We start from the raw sequence: 20,879 nt of genomic DNA on the forward strand, positions 1-20,879 counted from the left end.
CAGCGATGTAAATGTTTCTCGCAGTTCCTGTCTGTGTTCCCAGGACGGAGGCCAAGCCTTTGGGCCCAGATCATGGCAGAGTCACGGAGCCCCTCCTGAGTATTGGTGTCTCCTGCCTGTGCTCTGCTTCAGCTCCTGGGAGGGTTTGCACAACGCGGTGCGGAGCACAGCCAGCACCGTGCATGAGTGACTGGCACTGCTTGCAGTTGTGCTCTCAAATCTGCCATGCTTGTGCATTTACTGGGGAGCTTTTACTCCTTGTCTGCAAGACCGTTTGCATTGGCATCAGTTGCGACAGTGACCAGTGAGGAGCCCATCCTGCCGTCAGTCCTCATGGGAGGATGACTCTCATGCCTCTGTTGCTTGCCAGCCTCCTCCACTTTCCATCAGGCTCCCCTCTTCCTCCGCATTTGTTAGTTTTTATGACTTCAATAGCATTGTCATTTTGCATGCAGTGCGGCAGGATTGTGCTCTTTTCTGTTCCCATTCAGAGGCAACTCCCATTTTCTAAAGAAAATCTTTTACTTTTGGTAGATTCCTCTGCTCTGTTGGTCTGGCTGCTCCGTCTTTCTGTAGGGTCCTCTTAGAGGCTGTTTTTTTCATTTTTGCCATACATTTGCTCAGAGCTTCTAATGTGATATTATGAAATATACTCCCTGCTGCCTGCAAGCACGTTACCTTTTCAGCTGCTCCTTTTAATTTCCTTTCAACCTGTTCTCATTTGTGCGCTCTTCAGTGAAGAATTTTTGGCTTTTTTGCTCTTAAGGGATTGTTGAATGTAAGTTCTTTATTGTCATTATTGCAGGGTGACTCTTGAATAGATCTTGTCTGTCATCCTGTGCATTGGTGAGGATTGAATCTGAAGCTCTGAGCTCTTTCTTCCTTCAGGAAGGAGCCATCCATGCTGTCTAAAAGTTGAGAAGCTGTACTGTTTTCTTTCAGGAATTGTTCCTAAGGCTTCGGTTGTTGTGATCAGAGCTTATAATTGTATGGAAGAAATTATCACTTGTAAGTGCAAACCAGAGCAAGCAACTTGTTCTGAACGCTGCTCCCAGCCTGCCGGGCTCTGGGACGTGCCTGGCTGCAGGGTGGGCTCTTCGCTGTGCCGACTGGCACACGGGACTGGCGCTGCTGCGGTGTGCTCCCCGCGGAGCTGCCGCCTTTGGCTCCCCTGGGTCCCTCCTGGGCCTTCTGGGGAATGATGCCGGCAACAGCGCCGAGCCTCTCTGTTCAGGAGAGCGTCGGGAGGAAGGGGCAGAGACCTTTCCTTCCCCTGCGGGCTCGGGACCATACAAGGCAATTTGGTTCCTTTTAAAATTAGTGTTGTCTTGAGTGTCCAAACCCTCAGGGCTGGAAGTTACTCACACCCGCTGTAAGCTGCTGGGAAGTGCTGTCTCTGGGCTGGGTCTCTCCATGGGGCGGTGGTGGCAGGTGCCCCACACTGTCGGAGCTCAGCCCCTCCTCCTGGTGGAGATGGGATCGGTGCCTGGCACAGCATCTGCGTTCAGGCAGCCGAGCCCTGCTCTGGCCGGGATCAGCCCAGCGCTGGTGCGGGAGCTGCCGGGGCTGTCCTGCCGGTGTGGGGGGCTGGAGGAGAGCAACGTGCCCCTCCGTGAGACAGAAAGCGAGGAGCCCTCCCTGCTGCGGCTCCTGGAGCAAAGCAAGCCCAGGTCCCCCGTGCACAGAGCAGCCTTCTCCTGCACAAAGATATCCCTTGCTGCCCTTCTGGCAGGGGTGTGTGGGATTAGCCTCATGTTTTTGGATTGCTCCGGGAGTGCCTGTGCTACATCACGGAGTGGAATAAGCAAGTTCAGTTGCACGATCTCCGATATGAGAAAGTCATTAATATATGCGATGGTATTTGGAGAAGCAGAGTCATAAGAGACATTTAAGTAGCTGGATTATGCCCACAATGGGCTGTGCAGCATTTTGACCTCACAGCTGAAGTAGGCATTTTCTTCTTTCTGATTTCTGAGGCAGGTTAAAGACAAAGAGACACACTGTGGGGTGGAAGTTGTTTTCTCTCTTAAATATGAAGTGTTATTACTTGCCAGAGTATGTCTCTGCAGTATAAAGTTTGGTATAAAATTCAGTGGCTTTCTTCTGACCTTCCTTCAGCCAGTGCTCGTGCATGTGTGCATGCCTGTCAGTGCTTTTTTTTTTCCTTTAGCCACATGTTTTAATATTGAATGGCATGATTTGACAGTGAGGAAGAATCCTAAAAACATTGTTTATTTTTTATTTATGGGTCCCTGAAAGAATGATGCATATTCTGCTTCTCTTTGAGGACTGAAAGAGAACAGAGCTGGCATTTCTCAAAGGTTTTAAAACTCCTGATTTCTCATACCAGCAGCCAGCCACCTCTTCCTCAGTACCTGCTGCCGGATAAGCCATAGTTGATAAGCACACTGACTCGCTCATACGGTCAGCGATGAAATAGATAATGCTGACCTCCGTTTGCGGTACATATGCACACTGCGAAGTGCAAGTTATCCGTGCCTGAGAAAAATGAGCTGTAACATCATCTCAGTGGCTTTCTGTCTCACACGGTGACCTTTCCAGGTGGTGGTGCACAGGCGGGCGGGCTGGCACGGTGCAGGGCAGCGCGGGTGCTCCGCTGGCTCCTGCCCTGTGCCCAGCAGGGTCATTTGCTTCTCTCTGGGCAAAGCTGTTCAATTTTTTCAAAACAGTGCCCATTTAATTCACAGAACCAAAAAGATGCTATTAAGGGGACAAGAGACCGAGACAGGCTCTAGAGTTAAATCTTGAAGTTGGAAGTGAAAGGGTGAGTGAGGATGTGCGGTAACTTCTGATGCCTGGGGGGTGAGTGTCCTTCTCCTGGTGTGGTGGGGACAGGGTGCGGTGGTGGCAGGAGCTCCAGCGCTCTGGGTCTGTTGTAGCCACTGGAAGTGCTGCTGACCATGTGGGGAAAGTGGGGTTTGGGTTGGTCGGTGTGTTCGGAAATCCAAATAGATGTCTGTGTTGAGGCCTCACCTCTTAAACACCTTCATGGACAAAATGTGCTTATGTCACTCTGTGGATCCATGCTGCACCTATCCCTTGGACACGGCATCCACCTCCAGTGTCCTGTTGCAAGGGTGATGATGTGATCCAGGGGAATAACAAGGGTGGGCAGAAGCGTGGAGTGCCTCCATGTAACAGGTGGAGCAGGACGCAGCCTGGCAAAGCAGCAGCTCCTGGGGGAGCACTGCGGAGGGAGGGTGGTTGTTTACTTTGCCTTCCAGCACAAAAATCAGGAGCAGAAAGTGTGGAGAGGGAGGAGAAACAAACACGAAGGAAAACAAAGTGACAGAAACAAGGAAAGGTTGAGGGCCAAAATGCAAAACCAGGGATCTGGGATGGGAAACAGTGGCTGCCCATGGGGACAGGCTGTTGCGAGACTGACCTCTGGTGCTGCCAGCACGGCATCCTCTTGCCGTCCCACTCTTCGCCTGTGAAGAGCCTGCTGCGCCAGCACCCCAGCAGAGGGGATGCGGCGATGGTGCTCGGCAGAGTCTGGCAAAGGCAGGTTCCCATGGCCAGCCTGCTCCACCAGCACTGCAGCCCCAGCCCTGCAGCCAGCCAGAAGTGTGGCAGCAGGGGCCACAGCTGTAGGAGATAGAGCCTGAAGATGATGGGCTCTAAATATTTAATGACTTGGGTCCTGAGGAGAGATGGAAACTGCGTACAGTACCAGGGAAACCCGCTGCAGTCACAGGGTGAGATGGGGAAGTGTGACTTCTCCTTGAGGGTGCCAGAGCAGTGCCACAGGCTGCCCAGAGAGGCTGTGGGGTCCCTTCCCTGGAGACATTCACACCCTGCCTGGACACGGTCCTGTGCTCCCTGCTCTGGGTGTGCCTGCTTAAGCAGGGGGTGGGACAGGGTCAGCTCCAGATGTCCCTTCCAACCTCCACCAGTCTGGGATTCTATGACTTTCTATGCTGGGATGCGGAGAGCTCTTCTCCTCCACTCCTCTGGATGGGAAGACCTTGCTGGATTCCTCAGCTCCTGGCAGGACTTACAGTGCTGCTGTTCATTCTTCCTTTGTCTGCACACCTATGAAGTCCATGGTGGAGAAGTCGACTAATTACACCTTATCAGGGATTTTAAAGTGAAATTTTGCTATTAATACGGTTATTAGGCTGTAAAATATTCTTTGGCACTTCTTACATTTTATAGGATGTTACAACGTACAGGGTTTGAGTCTGCCCTGAGCCACACAAAATGCTTTAGGGGGGATCTGCTAAGTCTCTCACTTCTCCAACCCCTTTTTTCCCCCTTCCCGTAATCCACTGACACGGGAAGGATTGTGGCTTTCCCGTTTTATGCTTCTCCTTGTTCTTACTTGTTCCTGAGTTCAGCTGTGGGGTACAGGAGCTTGGTGATGCTCAGCTCTAACTGCCCTCTGTGTCTTTCCACAGAAGTGTCTACGGTTGAATCCAGATGTTCCTGTGTGGGTTTCTAAGCAGCGCATCCTCTGCACTTTGAACCACAGCTTGAAGGATGTTCTGAACTATGGGCTCTTCCAGCCAGCCTTCAACGGCAGGGCTGGGAAGTTTCTCGATGAGGAGCGCCTGCTGAGGGAGTACCCCCTGAACCCAGACACTCCTGTCCCCTACTTGGAGGTAGCCATCTTCTTTTCTTTTTTTTCTTTTATTTTTTAAAAAATGTCTGTGTATATATATAGAGATGATATTTGCTGGAAAAGTAATACGGCGAGCCATGCATGATCCAGGAGGTTCCTGCAGAGCATCGAGGACAACTTTTTGATGCAGGTGGTGGAGGAGCCAACGAGGCGAGATGTGCTGTTGGATCTTGTGCTAACAAAGAAGGTTGAGTTGAGGATGTGAGAGTTGGGGGTAGCCTTGGCTGCAGTGACCATGACATGGTCAAGTTTAGGGTACCACAAGGTAGAAGCAGGGCTATGAGTCGGGTTACAACGTTGGACTTCAAGAGGGCCAACTTTGGCCTCTTCAGAGACCTGCCTGGAGGAATCACATGGGCTAGGGCTCTAGAAGGTAGGAGGGTAGAAGAGAGCTGGTCAATATTTAAGGACCACTTCCTCCAAGCTCAAGATTAGTGCACCTCTATGAGGAAGAAGTCAGCAGAGGAGCCAGGAGACCTGCATGGATGAGCAAAGAGCTTCTAGAGAAACTCAAACGGGAAAGGGAGGTTCACAGTACGTGGAAAAGGGACTGGCCACTTGGGAGGAATATAGGAATGTTGTCAGGGTATGCAGAGATGCAAAGAGGAAGGCCAAGGCCCACTTGGAATTAAATCTGGCGAGGGATATCAAAGGTAACAAGAAGGGCTTCTTCAAATACATCAGCAGTACAAGGAAGACTGAGGACCCAGTGGGCCCAGTGCTGAACAAGGTTGGGGCCCTGGTGACACAGGATGCAGAGAAGGTGGAGTTACTGAATGCCTCCTTGGCCTTGGTCTTTACCGCTCAGGCTGGCCCTCAGGCAGCCCAGCCCCCAGAGGTGAGAGAGAAAATCTGGAGAAAGGAAGGCTTCCCTTTGGTTGAGGAGGGTTGGGTCAGAGATCACCTATGCAAACTGGATCCTCACAAATCCATGGGTCCCAAAGGGCACGAAGGAGGACCTGTGGAGCTATAGGCCAGTCAGCCTCACCCCTACCCACGGAAAGGTGATGGAACAGTTCATCCTGGAGGTCATCTCCAGGCATGTAGAGGACAAGAAGGTTCTCAGAAGTAGTGAACATGGATTCACCAAGGGGAGATCATGCTTGACCAACCAACCTGATAGCCCATGACTCTCTGGGGAGATGAAGGGAGAGCAGCGGATATTTTTTACCTCGACTCCAGCAAGGCTTTTGTCACTGTCTCCCATAGCATCCTCATAAGTGAGCTTAGGAAGAAAGTGTGGGTTACATGAGAGGACAGTGAGGTGGACAGAGAACTGGCTGAACAGCAGAGCCCAGAGAGTTGTGATCAACGGGGCAGAGTCTGGATGGAGGCCTGTCACTAGTGGTGTTCCCCAGGGGTCTGTGCTGGGGCCAGTCCTGTTCAACATATTCATCAATGACCTGGACGAAGGGACAGAGCGTCCCCTCAGCAAGTTCGCTGACGATCCCAAGCTGGGAGGAGCGGCTGATACACCAGAAGGTTGTGCTGCCGTCCAGTGAGACCTGGACAGGCTGGAGAGCTGGGCCAAGTATATCCAGGGATGCATGAAAATGACTGTGGCCAGCAACTTGAGGGAGGTTATCCTCATGAAATGAGGTTTAACCTCATGGAATTCAACAAGAGCAAGTGCAAGGTCCTGCCCCTGGGGAGGAACAGCCCCATGCACCGGTACAGGCTGGGGGCTGAAGTACTGGAAAGCGGCTCTGCTGAGAAGGGCCTGGGAGTGCTGCTGGACAACAAGCTGACCCTGAGCCAGCACCGTGCCTTTGTGGCTAAGTCCACCGATGCATGAAAAGGAGTGTGGGCAGCAGGGCGAGGGAGGTTCTCCTCCCCCTCTGCTCTGCCCCAGTGAGGCCACACCTGCAGGGCTGCGGCCAGTTCTGGGCCCCCCAGTTTAATAAGGACAGGGAACTGCTGGAGCAAGGCCAGCGCAGAGCTGCCAAGGGGATCAGGGGCTGGAGCATCTCCCTGGGGAGGAAAGGCTGAGAGACCTGGGCTTGTTCAGCCTGGAGAAGAGAAGGCTGAGGGGGGATCTCATCAGTGCTTATAAATATCTGAAGGGTGGGTGTCAGGGGGATGGGGCCGGGCTCTTTTCAGCGGTGCCCAACGCCAGGCCGAGGGGCCACGGGCACAAGCTGGAACACGGGAAGCTCCCCCTGAACATGAGGACAAACCCCTTCCCTGTGCGGGTGCCAGAGCAGGGGCACAGGCTGCCCAGAGAGGCTGTGGGGTCCCTTCCCTGGAGACATTCACACCCCGCCTGGACGCGGCCCTGTGCCCCTGCTCTGGGGGTGCCTGCTCCAGCAGGGGTGGGACGGGGTGAGCTCCAGAGGGCCCTTCCAGCCCCCACCAGTCTGGGATTCTGTGTGAGAAATATATATATGAAAACATATATGTACATGAGTATGTAAGACATCTATGATGCTTTCCACTGTAGTCTCTGTAGGCACCACAGATCTTAATGCCCCCTGTTCCCCTCCCCTTTTTTCCCCCATTTCCCTTCCAGGAGTGAAAGCATAGATATATGTGTGGGTGTATGTTTACTCATGAAGAATTTGTTGAGGGAAATCTGAGGCAAATGCCTCTGAGTTTTAGTTACTGATGACTCTGTCTGCTCAAGAGCTCCATAATATCTGTCACAGCCCTGTCCCTGTTTTCTGACCCTGTTGAACAAAATTTCTTTTTTTTCTAGTGGTGTGTAATTGTCATGGGAAACTGCAATATCATAAGGAAAGCCAGTCTCATAGGTACAGAGGGAAAATCACAGGGACATCTTTGAAAGTGAGGCTGAAGGCCTTAAGTTTGATATTTAATTTAGAGTTACTGTAGAGACTGGAACGCAACTGTGTGGTTTGACAGCAAATGACTGTCCCGGTGTGGACCTCATTTGTGTGATGAGCATGGGGGATAATCTATACTCTCTTCTGTTCCAGAAAATTAACTAGAGCAGAAATGACCTGAATTAGCTCTCTCTTTAAATTCACTGTGGGTTTTGCCTTGGGCTGCGATTCTGGTGATCACATGTAGGTGTTCATTCTAAGGTGACCTGCCACAGTTCTTGGGCTCCATCGACTGTCACTGTGGACATCTCCACTGGCTGTAAATGGGACTATAGTTACCTGCATGTGGGCTTCTAAATTTCGGGGTTTTGTGCTATATTTTACCCACAAAGTCTATTTAGAAAGCATTACACGCTTAAGCTGCACGAGCTCTTATAAATGCAAGCATGAATACTGTTATTATAACTAATCCTGACTAATTTGGAAAGAAAGTGCAGCACAATTTCTTAGCAAACTAATATTTAATGTAGGCAAAAACATTTGGAGCAACATTAAGAATGCTTGCAAATAAACCTTTGAAGCAGTGAATTCCTTAATGTTCCTTATGCTTTGTTTTTGTATAATTCAGCATAATGTCCACGCTTAATGTCTTAGCACACACATTTAAATGCAGACTTGACATGGATATTTGTTGTGTGTCATTTTGATTCTTCATAACTTGGTAAGAATAGCAGCTCAGCACTGGAGAATCCTATGGAAAACCAAAAATCCAGAATCTATTTACAAGACATAAATCCTATACTGATACCACTGAGGTTTTATGAACCCCAAAGATAAATTAGCCCTCAGGCCCACATATTAAGATATTCAGATGAATGAGGGGGTTTTGCATCTTGTCAGAAAAATTCCATTAAGAAGCAGGTATCTGCAGTAGTTCCCTGGAGAGGTGGGACGCTGGCTCTGTTCTGTGCCAGGGAGAGTTGTAGGTACTCCAGACTCCTTTATTGGGGTAAAGTAGCAGCTGCAGAGCGGTGTGCTGGTGGTCAGGCAACATGCAGTGGGGTCTACCTGCCCATCTGCTAAGATCCAGTTACCCTCATCTGCGACTGGGAGTATTGACAATGTCCCAACCTATCTTACTAGTTGTTATCTACTGTCAGAAGCTTATCATGTCCTTCTTAATGAGGTAGTTATTTTGTTGGCGTGCCAAACACATGGTTGTGTTCTCACCATTATTAATTGCATTCAGTTCATGTACCTTGTAAATTTGAATGAGATTTGGAAATTCTTCTGCTTGTAGGTCCTCCCTGTGCAAGTCCGGTCTGCAAATGAGCTGTTGGAGCAAAACCATTGGGATGTGACTAGCTTAGGGTTGGCTGTCCACTTCAGTTGCTTCTTCAGAAGTTTTGCTGCTCACTTTTGAGGAGCTGACTACGTGTTGTACAACTTAACTCCTCTCGGATGAGGTTTTTGCCTTGCACCTGGGTGGCAGCGTGCATTGCTCTTGCATCAAAGTCGACGTAGCCTGGCTTCCCTCTCTCAGACCTGCCTCGCTGATGCAGTGCCCTGGCCCCTGTCTCTGTACTGTGGGGCAGCTGGGAGCCCTGAAGGACCTTCCCCAAGGTTGAGTGCTGGGAGAGCGGTGGTGGGCGAGTCCACCGGAGCTGGCACGTTCAGGCAGGAAGCCAAAAGCAAGTGGTCCACAGAGCAGTGCTGCCCCAGCTCATCCAGAGCACTGCCCAGGGCTCGGAGGTGGAGGCTGGGAGCGGAGCTCATTTACAGACCCTCTAATATGGTGCTGGGCTTGAAGAGGAGCCACTGAAGAATGCTTGCATGACTCTGTAGGCATGCACAGAAGAGCCCTGACACTGGCAGCATCTGCAAAGGCTCGACGTCTATAAATCAGTGGGCCAGACAATTTTTACCTTTGAATGATTAAACAAAAAAAAGTGTGAGAAAACATCTCCCCAGTAATACAAGTTTGTGATAGACTGAAAATGTGCTAATATTTTGCCAGTATTGAAGAGTAAGTGGGATGAGCTTAGTAACTGCAGTCCAAAGATAACTTGGTGTCAGTTCCAGCTGAAATAACGAAATGTTGATGGAGGATTAAGTTCATAGCAATTCAAAATCTCAGAATACAATTCATGCATTGAAAAAAGATCCAGTCAAACAAATCCAATTCCATTCTTTAAGGAAATTGTAATTCTGCTTGATAAAGATAACTATAGAAAAGTAACAGCCACTTGGGGGTACTTGATTTTGTTCTACATGATATTCAAGTTCAGGATTAGCACTCTAAAACAACTGGCTAGCTAATCAATGATTAAAAGCAGTTGTCACTGCGATCATCACTGCACAGATATATTTCTAGTGGGGTTTCTTAGAGACCATTGTTAAGCTTGATGTGGTTACCCCAGGGATCTGGGTGTAAGTGTAAAATCACTGCTGATAAAGCCTGATTACACAGAGTTTGGCAGAGAATATAGCAATGTCAAGTGTGCTGTCTAGGTCATTTGGTAAGTGAGGGTCCCATCAAAGTATGCTCTAAGTCAGCCAAATGACAAATATACAGGGACAAAGATTGCTTGCAAAGGAAGGACTACCGTTGTGGAAAACAAAGTTTCTGAAGAAATTTTCTGAGCCTTTTGGTCAAGAAACCTAACAGCAATTCCCAGTGTGATGCTGTGGCACAGTGTGACCCTGTAATCCTTCGGTGTGTACCCTGACGAGTAGGGAGTTGGTTTTAGGAGTGGTAGGGGTGGTAGTGGTTGGTATTGGAGCAGTGTGTGGGCAACAGTCAGTGTACTTGAAAGGACCTTGGGAAGAGGCATGGCACAGAAAAGAGCAGCAGAAATTATCTGAGAACAGAAGATAAGATCCCTCAATGGGAGATTTAGAGCTCAGCCTGCTTACAGGAAAGTCAGCTCTAGACCACCTGCGTAAGAGCCATCCTGGGGAAAACCATTCTGTCGTTAGAGAGATCCCTAATTAAAGGGAAGAAGCAGAACAAAGCCCACACAGTCTGGAAGCTGAAGCCAGACAGATTCAGATGAAAAACTGGTCAGACTTTCTTTAGCGAGGAAAGAAATTAACTATTAGAGCAAATTATGAAGGAGGACTGTATTCTGTATCTGTTGTTTTCAGATCAAGACTGAGTGTTTTCATGCAATATGACGTTTACTTGAGCTGCTTCAGAGCGGTTTGGTGCTGAGTGGGTTTTGTTCATCTCATATCTGACATTCTTCCCTCTTGCAGTTCCGGTACAAAAGGCGTGTGTACACCCAGACGTTGCTGGATGACAAGCAGTTTGCCAAGCTCCATACAAAGGTAAGGTTGGAGACTAGCTGGCAAGCTCAAAGCCCTTGTAGCGTGTTCCGCACTGATGGTGGCCTATCACAGAGACGATACCAGATTTTGGGATGTTTTGGTCTTCCCTGCTTGCCAGACTGCAGAGCACTCATGGGAGATGGATGGTGCTTGCTGAAGCCTGGGGTGGTTTAGGTGAGGGCCCAAGCTGAAGGACCCCATTGAACCATGGTAGGGTACCCACATGGGTATAGACTTGGCACTGCTTACATGTGCTAGCGGGTGGATGTGTGGTTGGACTAGGCTCTGCAGGAGAGCGTGGCGTCAGCTTTCTGTGGGGTGGTGAGGCAGAGGACCACATGATGGGCCAGCTGAAGAGAAGCTTTATTCGCTGGAATGGAGGAGTCACAAAATGCCTGGAGAGCACAATGGTGCACAGTGAGGAGCGTGCCTTCCCTTCCCCCAGCGAGAGGCTGCAGCACGCCTCTGCCTTGCACGCGGGCTCATTGCTTTGTCTCCGGCTTTAACCCATGTGTTTGGGTCAGGATTTCACTGGTAGGATCCACATGTGAAGTGGAAAGAGCTCTTGGTCTGCTTCGGCCCCCACGTGTCGTGGGCGGTGATCAAAGATTGTGTCAAGATTAACAGCGCCAGCACTGGGTGTTTGGAGAACAGGGAGTGTGGCAGGAATGGTCCTTTTGCGTGCATGGGTGTTTCCTGGAAGGAGAGATGCCTGACCAAAACCACCAGGCTCTGCGGCCAGGGACACCTCGGTTGGCACAGCTGGAGGGTCAGGGATGCTAATGGTGACCAGCCTTGTGCACATGTTAGCTGGATGCCCTCTCACATTGCTCTTCCTCTGGACAGCTGCGGTGGTCCTGTGATCATATAATCATAGAATTTTTTAGGTTAGAGAAGACCTTTAAGACGATCAAGTCTAACCGTTAACCCAGCACTGCCAAGTCCATCACTGTACCATGTCCCTAAGCACCACATCTACACAGCTTTTAAATACCGCCAGGGGTGGTGATGCAACCACTTTCTTGGGCAGCCTGTTCCAGTGCTTGATAAGCCTTTTGGTGAAGAAATTTTACCTAATATCCAACCTAACCTTCCCCTGGTGCAGCTTGAGGCCATTTCCTCTCATCCTATCGCTTGTTACTAGGGAGAAGAGTCCACCCCCCCCTCACTCCAGCCCCTTTCAGGCAGCTGCAGAGAGCGAGAAGGGCTCCCCTCAGCCTCCTCTTCTCCCGGCTAAACCCCCCCAGCTCCCTCAGCCGCCCCCCAGCACACTTGTGCTCCAGACCCTGCCCCAGCCCCGCTGCCCTTCTCTGGACACGCTCCAGCCCCTCAAGGGCCTTCTTGTCCCGAGGGGCCCAAACCTGAGCCCAGCATTCAATATCACTTCTTGCCTGAGAAATTAAGAATAATTGTAGAGAGGTCTGGAACCATCAGATTTCTGCTGCCACTGATGATTGTGCCTTGAGATGGCATGTGGCCCTGTGGGGACTTTGATGGCCCTGGGAGGCCGAGGCCAGTGGAATGTGGGAACTGTGAGACAGGAGGAAGGAGGTGGTCTCCAGCAGCGTGGTGGCCATTGCACAGCTGGGTGCCTCTAATGCCCTGGGCAGTGTTCGAACTGCTGGGTGGCATGAGGACACCTGCAGCCCCCATCAAATTAATTTACTGGGAGTCCGTGGCGAAGGGCTGAGGCAGGGAGCAGTGGCACGGAGAGGCTCATGGGAATGGCTCGTGTGTGGAGGGCACTGTGCTGGGGAAGCCCGTGTAGAGAGGCTTTGGAGGTTCTTGTTTAGGAAGGACGTGGGACTGGCTGGGACCCCAGGGCTCCCTGCTAGCTCCCTTGTTGCTGTGTATCATAAGCTCCCTCAGAAACCCCCTGTGCAGAGCGACTGCTTCCCACCAAGGGCTGGGCAGCCCCTTGGCTATTTTCCTTTTGCCCTCTGATGAGATGGGTGCCATCCTCTGCCTTGGCCCTTCTCAGCTGCTCGGCCGCTCTCGCCCAACGGTCAGCGGCTCCGAGACATGTGCAGGAGGTGCCCGGGACCAGGCGACTGCGGAGGCGCACGTGGGCGCTGTGCCTCCTCCTCGGCCTCCTTGGCCTCAGCCTGCATCGCTGCTGGGCACAGGGCGCCTGTGCACGGCTCCTGCCGCGGGTCTGCAGGGTGCTGCGTGGCTTCTGGTCACATCCGCTCCCTAAGAGACAGGCGGGCAAGGGTTCTAAATTTTCAGTTAACAGGTACAACAACAAGAGCTGACCCAGGTGGAGCCACAAACATAAAGGAGAAGGGAAGAAAACCTCCCAAAGGTCTCAGCCTACCCTAAAAGTGAAAATCTCGTAGGGTGAAGCAGGTCCTCTGTCTTCTGTTTGCAGAGCTGCAGAAACAAGAAACAAAATCTGTTAGGGTTCAGATTTGACTCACGAAAACTAAAGTAATGAGGCTTCTGTCTGGTGGCATAAGAATATCCAGGCAGCAAATCTGGAAAGCTCTCAGCATCTTCCTGGTGCCAGGACGCGTGAATCATGGTCCTCCTGAGCCTTGCCAGTGAGAGACCGAGCCTGCTGGAGGGAGGGCTGGAGGTGCCTGCCGCAGGGAGACCTGAGCAGCAGCACCGGAGGACTTCCTCTATGAGCATGTAGTAGCCATAAATGCACTTTATTAAATCTTCTCTTAATCTCCATGCTTTAATTTCTACTAAAAAACAAATTCCCATCAGGTTGTTTCTTTATTTTTAAACCATCCCTTGCCAACAAAATATGGTGCCCGAGCGAGATCCTGCATCCCTTTTGCCTCCATCAAGAGGATGCTGATGAGTGTTTCCTTTGGCTGGTGCTTTCCCAGCGGCCCTGGGCACCATGGGCTGCAGTGCTTGTGGGGTGGAAGAGGAGCCCCCGTCCTGCCCTGGGGCTGCTCCTGCAGGGGTGTGATGGGAGGGAGGCAGCGGAGGCAGCTGCAGGGGCTAGTGCCAGGCGGGGCGCGAGCAGGAGATGTGCTTGTGCTGGCCACTCGTTGGAGCGGTGCTGGTGCTGAGAGCCAGCGGCAGTGTCGCTTACCCGCCCGGCACAGATCGACGCTGTTTCGCTGGGAGAGGGTGAGAGCGGAGCGTGCGTGTGCAGCCTCCCAGCAGCCTGCCTGAGGGGGATGGAGCGCAGAGAGACATGGGCTCCTCTCTGGGACGGTGGCTGGCTGAGCAGAGAGAAAACCGGCAAGCTGGGGACCGCAGATCCCAAGTGAAGAGCATGGTACTGCCTGCTTCTGCCCCGTCTGCTGTGCTGCCTCTGCTGCAGCTGTGCCAGGCACCGCTGGGCGAGGGGCCGCGGGGTGACAGTCCTCCTGCTGAGCTGCCGACCCCACGAAGGGATGCTGCGGTGGCTGGCGGCACGACGGGACCGTGTGGGGGGTTCATTCCCCACATCGAACGCACAGTGAGGAGGTGTCTCTGGGCCGACTCGGGGAACGGCTGGCTCCTCCACCACTGCAGGCTTGTACAGACTTGCGCGTTGGGTCGGCTGCTGTGGGGGTTTCTGATTCTGTCTGTGCATTTAGGGCTTGGTGTTTTCTTCTGGGAAAACAGGTGCACGAAGGCGATGCCTCTCTGGTGTGGTGCAGACCGTACGTGTCACTTGAGGTGTGAGGCTTCCCTGTTATTTGTAACGATGCCTAATTGCTTGAGCAGTGAAACACTTTTTTTTCTGAGATAATTTGAATTTAAATTTAAATTTTATTTAAAGGGTAATTTAAAGGGCTGTGAAGGATTAGCTTTAGGTCTAACAGGATGGTGGGACTGCTCCTGAGGCTGTGGTACGTATGAAATCTTCAGGCCTGTGGTTTGATGGTCTTATCTGAATGAGAGCAAAGTATGAAAACGTTCAGAATTTAAAGTCTGCCTTTTAGTGGCAGGATACACTACTTGTATCTTTTAATGGCCTTGAAACACAATTCGTAACTGCCATTAAAAAAAAAAATAAGAAAAATGAAAATAACTCCTTTTTTTTGAGTGCCAGTGGACTTGTTCTGAGAGTGGGGAAACTGATTCCTTGTACTGCTAGTAATAATGAAGTGACTTGGTAAAATCAGTCAATCAGCCTCAGTCCCTTGTGCCTCTTGGGATCTGCAGGCAGTGACATTTCTTATAGATATTTTTCCCACTGAATTGCAGCAGACCATTTAGAAATGGGAGTGCAAAAAAAAAAAAAAAAGCATGTTAGAAAAGGGCAATCCCATTGTGCTTATAAATGAAAATCTGCGCAGAAAAATCTTGGCATTTACCAAAATGTCCACAAAGGACATTCTGCTACCAAGAGGCTTGGGATATTACCGCCTGAAAGGGGAAAGAAACAACACACTTAAAACACTTAAAGCAATTACTAGGAGCACGTATGCCATTGCTGTTGTAGGTGACTCATGTTAGTACAGAGCCGCAAGTGCTGGCCACAGAGGGCGATCTCTCGTGCTTCCAACTGCACAGTTACAGAGGAACGGCAGCCCTGGCTTGGGGCTGGGATGGGCGCAGGCAGGGGCTGCAGCCAGACCAACGGTAACGAAGCAAGGAGAAAGCGTCAGCTTGGTGGGTGACACCCGCGGAAGGTCCTCAGCATGACTGTCACCACCTTTCCTGTTGGGATTACTGTGTGAGAGGGGTGGTTGTAGCAGGGAGGGGATGGTGGCACCGCTTTGCACAGCAGCGGGACATGGGGGACGGCTTCGCCTGAGGCACACCTGGGTGAGGGGAGCGAATGCCACGGCAGTGCTGGGAAGAGCAGAAAGGAGCTGGCGCAGGTGGTGAAGGACCTTGGAAAGAGACGGGCCACTGGAGCTGATGCGTGAGCGACCATGTGTGCTGGTGTGGCGTGCACCGGCAGAGGCAGCGGGGGCGGGGGGCGGCCGCACCCACCTTCGGGATGGAGGGTTTGCACTCACCTGGGCCAGAGGAAGGTTTTGCATTAACGGTGGCTGAAGGTGATCAAGGCTGGGACAAGGATTCAAGAGTTGAGGATGGTGAGCAGAGTGGTGTCTTGCTGTTTGCTGTTTTGCACTGCCATCAGTGCCACCCGCATCCCTGGCCCACCCCCCAGCAAGAAACACATCAGGCTTCATCAACTGGCATATCAAAGCTGGGTGCAAATGAGGCCTGTCCTGCCTCTCTTCTGCAGGAGGCCTCTCGCTTGTCTCTGATGACTTCTCTACCCAGACAAACCAATGAACAAAGTGCAGGACAGCAGGACCTAATGGCTGAGAGCATGCGAAGGCTGCTCTGGGTGACCACAGCCCATCTGGCCCACCATCCTCCTCTGGTATCAGCTGACCTGGATTTCAGTGTGTCTTTGGAGAGAAACAGAAGGGTAAAAGTGAAAAAACTAGCAGGTTGAGATAAAGACAGCTTAACAGGTAAAGCAAAGGCTGTGTGTGCACACAAAACAAAATCAGGAATTAATTCACTGCTTCCCACAGGCGGGTGGGTGTTCAGCCATCTCCAGGACAGCAGGGCTCCATCGCACGTGATGGTGACTGGGACAAACAGCATCACTCCAAACTTTCTCCGCCTTCCCCCAGCTTTTATTGCTGAGCACAATGTCCTGTGGTCTGGGACATCCCTTGGGTCAGTGGGGGTCAGCTGTCCCGGTTGTGTCCCCTGCCAGCTCCTTGTGCCCCCGCCGCCTGCTCACTGGCGGGGCAGGGTGAGGAGCAGAAAAGCCTGTGATGCTGTGCAAGCACTGCTCAGCAATAACGCATACATCTCTGTGTTATCATCATTGTTTTCAGCACAAATATAAAACATAGCCCCATACCAGCTACTGTGAAGAAATTTAGCTGTAACCTGGCCAAAGCTGGTGCATCCCGGCAGCATCCCGTGCGGAGGAGGTGTCCCTGCAGGGCAGGTGCTGCCGGCAGGATGGCGGGGGCTGCCCCGCTCCTCCGCGAGGGCTCGGCCTCCTCCGCGCGTGGGCCTCTGCAGGGCCTCTGCCCCGCTCGCCTTGCAGGTGCTCCAGGCAGGCGTGGAGGCACACCGAGCCAGCCTCCAAAGCAGCAGTTAAACATTCTTGTGGTGTGTCATGAAATCAATCGTTTGATGTTTCTGTGGGGATCAGTGAGGGGTCTGTTTGCCGCTGCCTAATGGCCTGCGTGGGAGCTTGTCACGCAGCTGGCGTGAGGGAGGAGGTCAGGCTTCTCCAGCCTCTTCCAGGCCCTGTGACCCCATGGCAGATGCCACGCTCCGGAAAGCGGCTGGTTTGTCTTAATTAATTGCTGTTTGGAGCAAACTGGACCCTGAGAACAGATTAGTCTTTCCTTGATACTGAAATTGCTGGAAATATCAGCATGTGCTTGGCGTGAAGGGGATGTGTTGTCTTTCTGCTCTTGCAGAGCGCCCAAGCTGGGTGCCTGCGGTTGGCTTCCCCCAGCACCCAGCCTGCAGTGAATAGCGAGTGACAGAATAATTTCTCCGCAAGAAGAATATCTCATTTATTTTCTTTCATTTCAATTCAAGAGAGAGAAGCTTGTTCCCTCGCACCAGTTTCCTCTCAATGAGCTTTTCTTTTCTGGAGGGTGTTGATTTTTCTTGCAGTTTGGTGCTAGCGGAGGATAATGGACTGCAGCGCGGCTGCCAGCTGGGTGGCTGGAGCTGTGCCCTGTCCCCAGGCGTTCTCCCAGCGTGAACCTCCTTCTCACTCTTGTAACCAAACAAAAGTGCCTCAAACTTGCTGAGGAGCTGGCTGCTGAGGCGGGTGTTTTGGGTAGCAATACGTGAACCGGAGCCGAGGTTCAGGCCGTAGCCGAAAGGGTCGGGGCAGACCCAGGCTTTGGTTCCTGTCTCCTTACGAGGCTCCTCAGTGGGGGGCAGTGCAGCCTTACCCGTAAGAAAGATCCCAACGACAGGGATTGCTTCCCAAGGGGTTTCCAGGTGGCAGGCAGGAGATACGGGAGGTGTGAGCTCAGCTCTGTCACCATTTCCTTAAAGACCTTGTTGGTCCCAGTGTGGGAGTGAGAGGGGTCCCCCCTGCCCACAGCCCATGGGCCCCGACCGCTGCCCAGGCGGTGCCATCTGCTGCTGCTTCTGTGAAGGCACCTGGGCAGTGAGAGACTTAAAACACCCCTTAAAAAAGCAAGGTGGGGTCTTAATCTGAGCTTTAATTTTATTTGCATGAGTTTTTGTTTGGTCTTGGGGTTCTTTTCCTCCCCAGAGAAAGCTTGCTTCGCTCTAGTTAGCGTAGCCTTTCAAACATATCGATTTGCAAATCACTGTAATCTTCACACTAAATACAGTGCTTTTGCTGACAGGAAGATCCATTATGAGTGTTTGTTTAAGCAGTTAGATAGCTTTATATAAACACATTTAGGTTTTAATTTTTGCATATAGTCAATGGGATGCCGTGCCTTTACTGGCTTCTGATTTTTTTTAATTCTTTTAATTTGTATCAGATTGCATTTGGTTGAAAGCTGAAATTCAATTAAAATTAAAGCAAAATAACATTTTAAATTGTGTCTTTATCACTTAAATAAATGTTGCCTGAATGTACTGGACACAGAATACAAAAAGTAAATTTATCAGTACCTATCTTTTGTATTTAAAGCTCACTGATCTTTTAAACAAAGGAAGATTTGGTTTGTATGAGTGGTTCTCATCAAAAATTCTCAAAGGTATTTAAGTGCCAGAAAAAAAGCAAGTATCTAGTGAAATTTCAAACTTGCCTAAGCAGTTTAGGCATCTGCTTAACTCCCCTTGATTTCAGTGGAAGTCTGACATTTGCTCTCTCTCTTCATGTCTAGTCACCTTAATACATTTGAAAACCTGGCCCCAAATCCCTCAAGTTCTTAGAATAATGAGATCTCATGCCTTTCCCACCAGGGCTTTATTCATAGATTGGGGGAGGAAAACAAGCTTCCTTACTTTCTCAGTTCTCAAATCTCCTTTCAGCTTTGAGTGAATCAGTCCAAATAATAAGGAAAATATTCTGTGTTCCTAGCTAAATTGAAATGGAACACAATCAGATAGAAAAGCTTTTCTACATGGCATAAGCTGAAAAAACGACATGGAAGAATGTAAATACCAGCGTTTGCTTCATTGTGAGCAGTGGTTGTAATGTGCCCAGCAAGGGACATGGCTGTGACATGTTTCTAGTGTTTGCGTTGATTTCAAAAGCTAAGTATGTTTTGCTTCTGATTCTGAATGAAAAAAGCATGCTTGAATTCATGACTATTGGCAGAAGGGCCATTTAACCAATACATTTTTATAAATGCTTGTAAATACAGACCTCTGCATCAGCTGTCACACTGCAAACTCAAGTTGAACAGGTGCATTTTTAAGATGGGAGATACCTTCAGTGTAACGGAAATCTTACTTGAGTGAAAACATTAAAGCCAGGATCACATTGTTGTTGGTTTGGCACTGCTCTGTGTGCCAGAGCACCTGGGTCTGCTGCGATGACCACGGTTGCAGCTGGGTGGGGAGGAGCTCCCTGGGAGCCCCTGTGTCCCCTCTGCGAGGAGGGGACTGGTAGGGTTGGCCATGCCACGGGCATACCACGGGGATTGCCGTGTGGTTTTGGCTGTACCATGCAGCACTGGTCTGATTTTGGTTAAGCTCTTTGGTCGGACCTGTGCCGTGCTTTGGTGGTGGTTCAAACATTGGGTGCCTCAGGTCTGGCTGCACTCGCTGTGAATGCGATGCTTTGACCAAACCAGCTGAAATGGCACCTGGGGACTGCAGGCAGGTCGAGCGGGGACTGCACACCCCGCTTGTTGGCAGAGCTGGGGTTCCTCTGTGGAGGCTCCCCAGACCTGCCCCAGCTTCTCTCCAGGGACCCTGAAGGACGCCCAGGACGTGCTGGGAGTGAGCAGGGAGCATGGCAGAGGGTTTCAGTTCTCCAGTTATTGGGCTGCAAAAGCAAGATGCACGAGAGGTCTCCAAGGAAGAGAGTCCCTGGATCTTGATGCAGTGGTTTCAAGCATATAGTGACCAGGGTGTCTCAATTAGCAATTTTGTCTTCTTTTACCTAATCCAATTTCTGTTATTTCCCAAATCTGGCTATTGGTGTAGCACCGTACAGCTATCTGGGAAGTAGCAGGCTGCCTCCCAGAATGTGTCGACAGAAACGGTGGTCTTCCTCTGTGGTCATACAAATTTTGCACTCGAATGAAACAACATAGTTCCCCCTGACTTTATTCTGGAAAACAGCTTAAGTGAGCTGATTATATATACCTTTCTGTTGGTAAAGAACAAGAAACCGAAAACTGTCTAATAATGGGAAGTGATGGGCCGCTCTGCTCGTACATGCTGCTCCTGGTGCCTGCGGGTCAGTTGCTGTGGTCGCTCCAATTGCCGCCGTGTTGCCCAAACGTGTGGTTCCAAACCTGCCATCTTTCGGCAGGTGAAAGGTGTACGGTGACTCTGCTCCTGCTGCTTGGCCATGCCTCCCACCACAGCTCGCTGCCTCCGTTGCACAAACAGAGCTCCTGATAAGGCTGGGCTGTAAGCCTGATCAGGGACACCAGCTAGGTTGCGATCTTTTTATTTTTCCCCCCCTTTTTGGTCTTTTTCTTTGTTATGCCTTAATTCGTGTTTGTTTATAAGTGGAGCAAGGATGTCACCTAAACTCTAGGCATGGGATTCTTGTAACGCCGTAACATTACACCTCTGGTGAATGGTCTTTTTCATTAACTATATTCTCAGTTTTCTTAGGTATTTTCATTGTTCCCTGAGGTCTAGGACCAAACTGGAAGAACAGAACTGAGGCAAGAGGGATCAGACTTCACTGTGCTGGTGTCCATCCCTCTCCCCATAGTGTTAAGTTTGTGAATTGCAGCAACCTCTTAACGTGGGCACCGAGCTGCATGTCTGGAGCATGCTGCAGAGCAGATAAGCAGCTATGAACGGATGGAAAAAGAATACTTTTCTGTGTAAAAATTACTTGGTTAAGTCTCTGGACTTTAGAAATTATTTCTGAAGTACTGCTGTGGATTTGGTCCGAGACCTTGGATAGATGAACCTTCTGTGTTCTTCATCTGGAAATGCAGGGTGGTAATTGATTTCCCCCAAAGGGAAATTCCACGCGTAGACCCATTAATGCCTGTGTGGTGCACGGGACTGCGATGACAAACAAGCATCTACAGTGGGAGAATGCA

At 50.6% G+C, this 20,879-nt stretch overlaps 1 protein-coding gene across 11 annotated transcripts in view; it reads left to right on the forward strand.

Moving 5' to 3' along the window:
- SHANK3 (SH3 and multiple ankyrin repeat domains 3) overlaps positions 1–20,879 on the forward strand; it is a 403,098-nt gene that overhangs the window by 63,382 nt on the left and 318,837 nt on the right. For all 11 annotated transcript variants that reach the window (XM_064441038.1, XM_064441069.1, XM_064441094.1 and 8 more), the window contains 2 exons: positions 4,422–4,625; positions 10,687–10,758. In XM_064441038.1, the coding sequence (XP_064297108.1) occupies positions 4,422–4,625; positions 10,687–10,758 (276 nt within the window). The remainder of the gene's footprint in view (positions 1–4,421; positions 4,626–10,686; positions 10,759–20,879) is intronic.

Source organism: Phalacrocorax carbo, chromosome 1 (assembly GCF_963921805.1).
Source record: "Phalacrocorax carbo chromosome 1, bPhaCar2.1, whole genome shotgun sequence".
Taxonomy (NCBI): domain Eukaryota; kingdom Metazoa; phylum Chordata; class Aves; order Suliformes; family Phalacrocoracidae; genus Phalacrocorax; species Phalacrocorax carbo.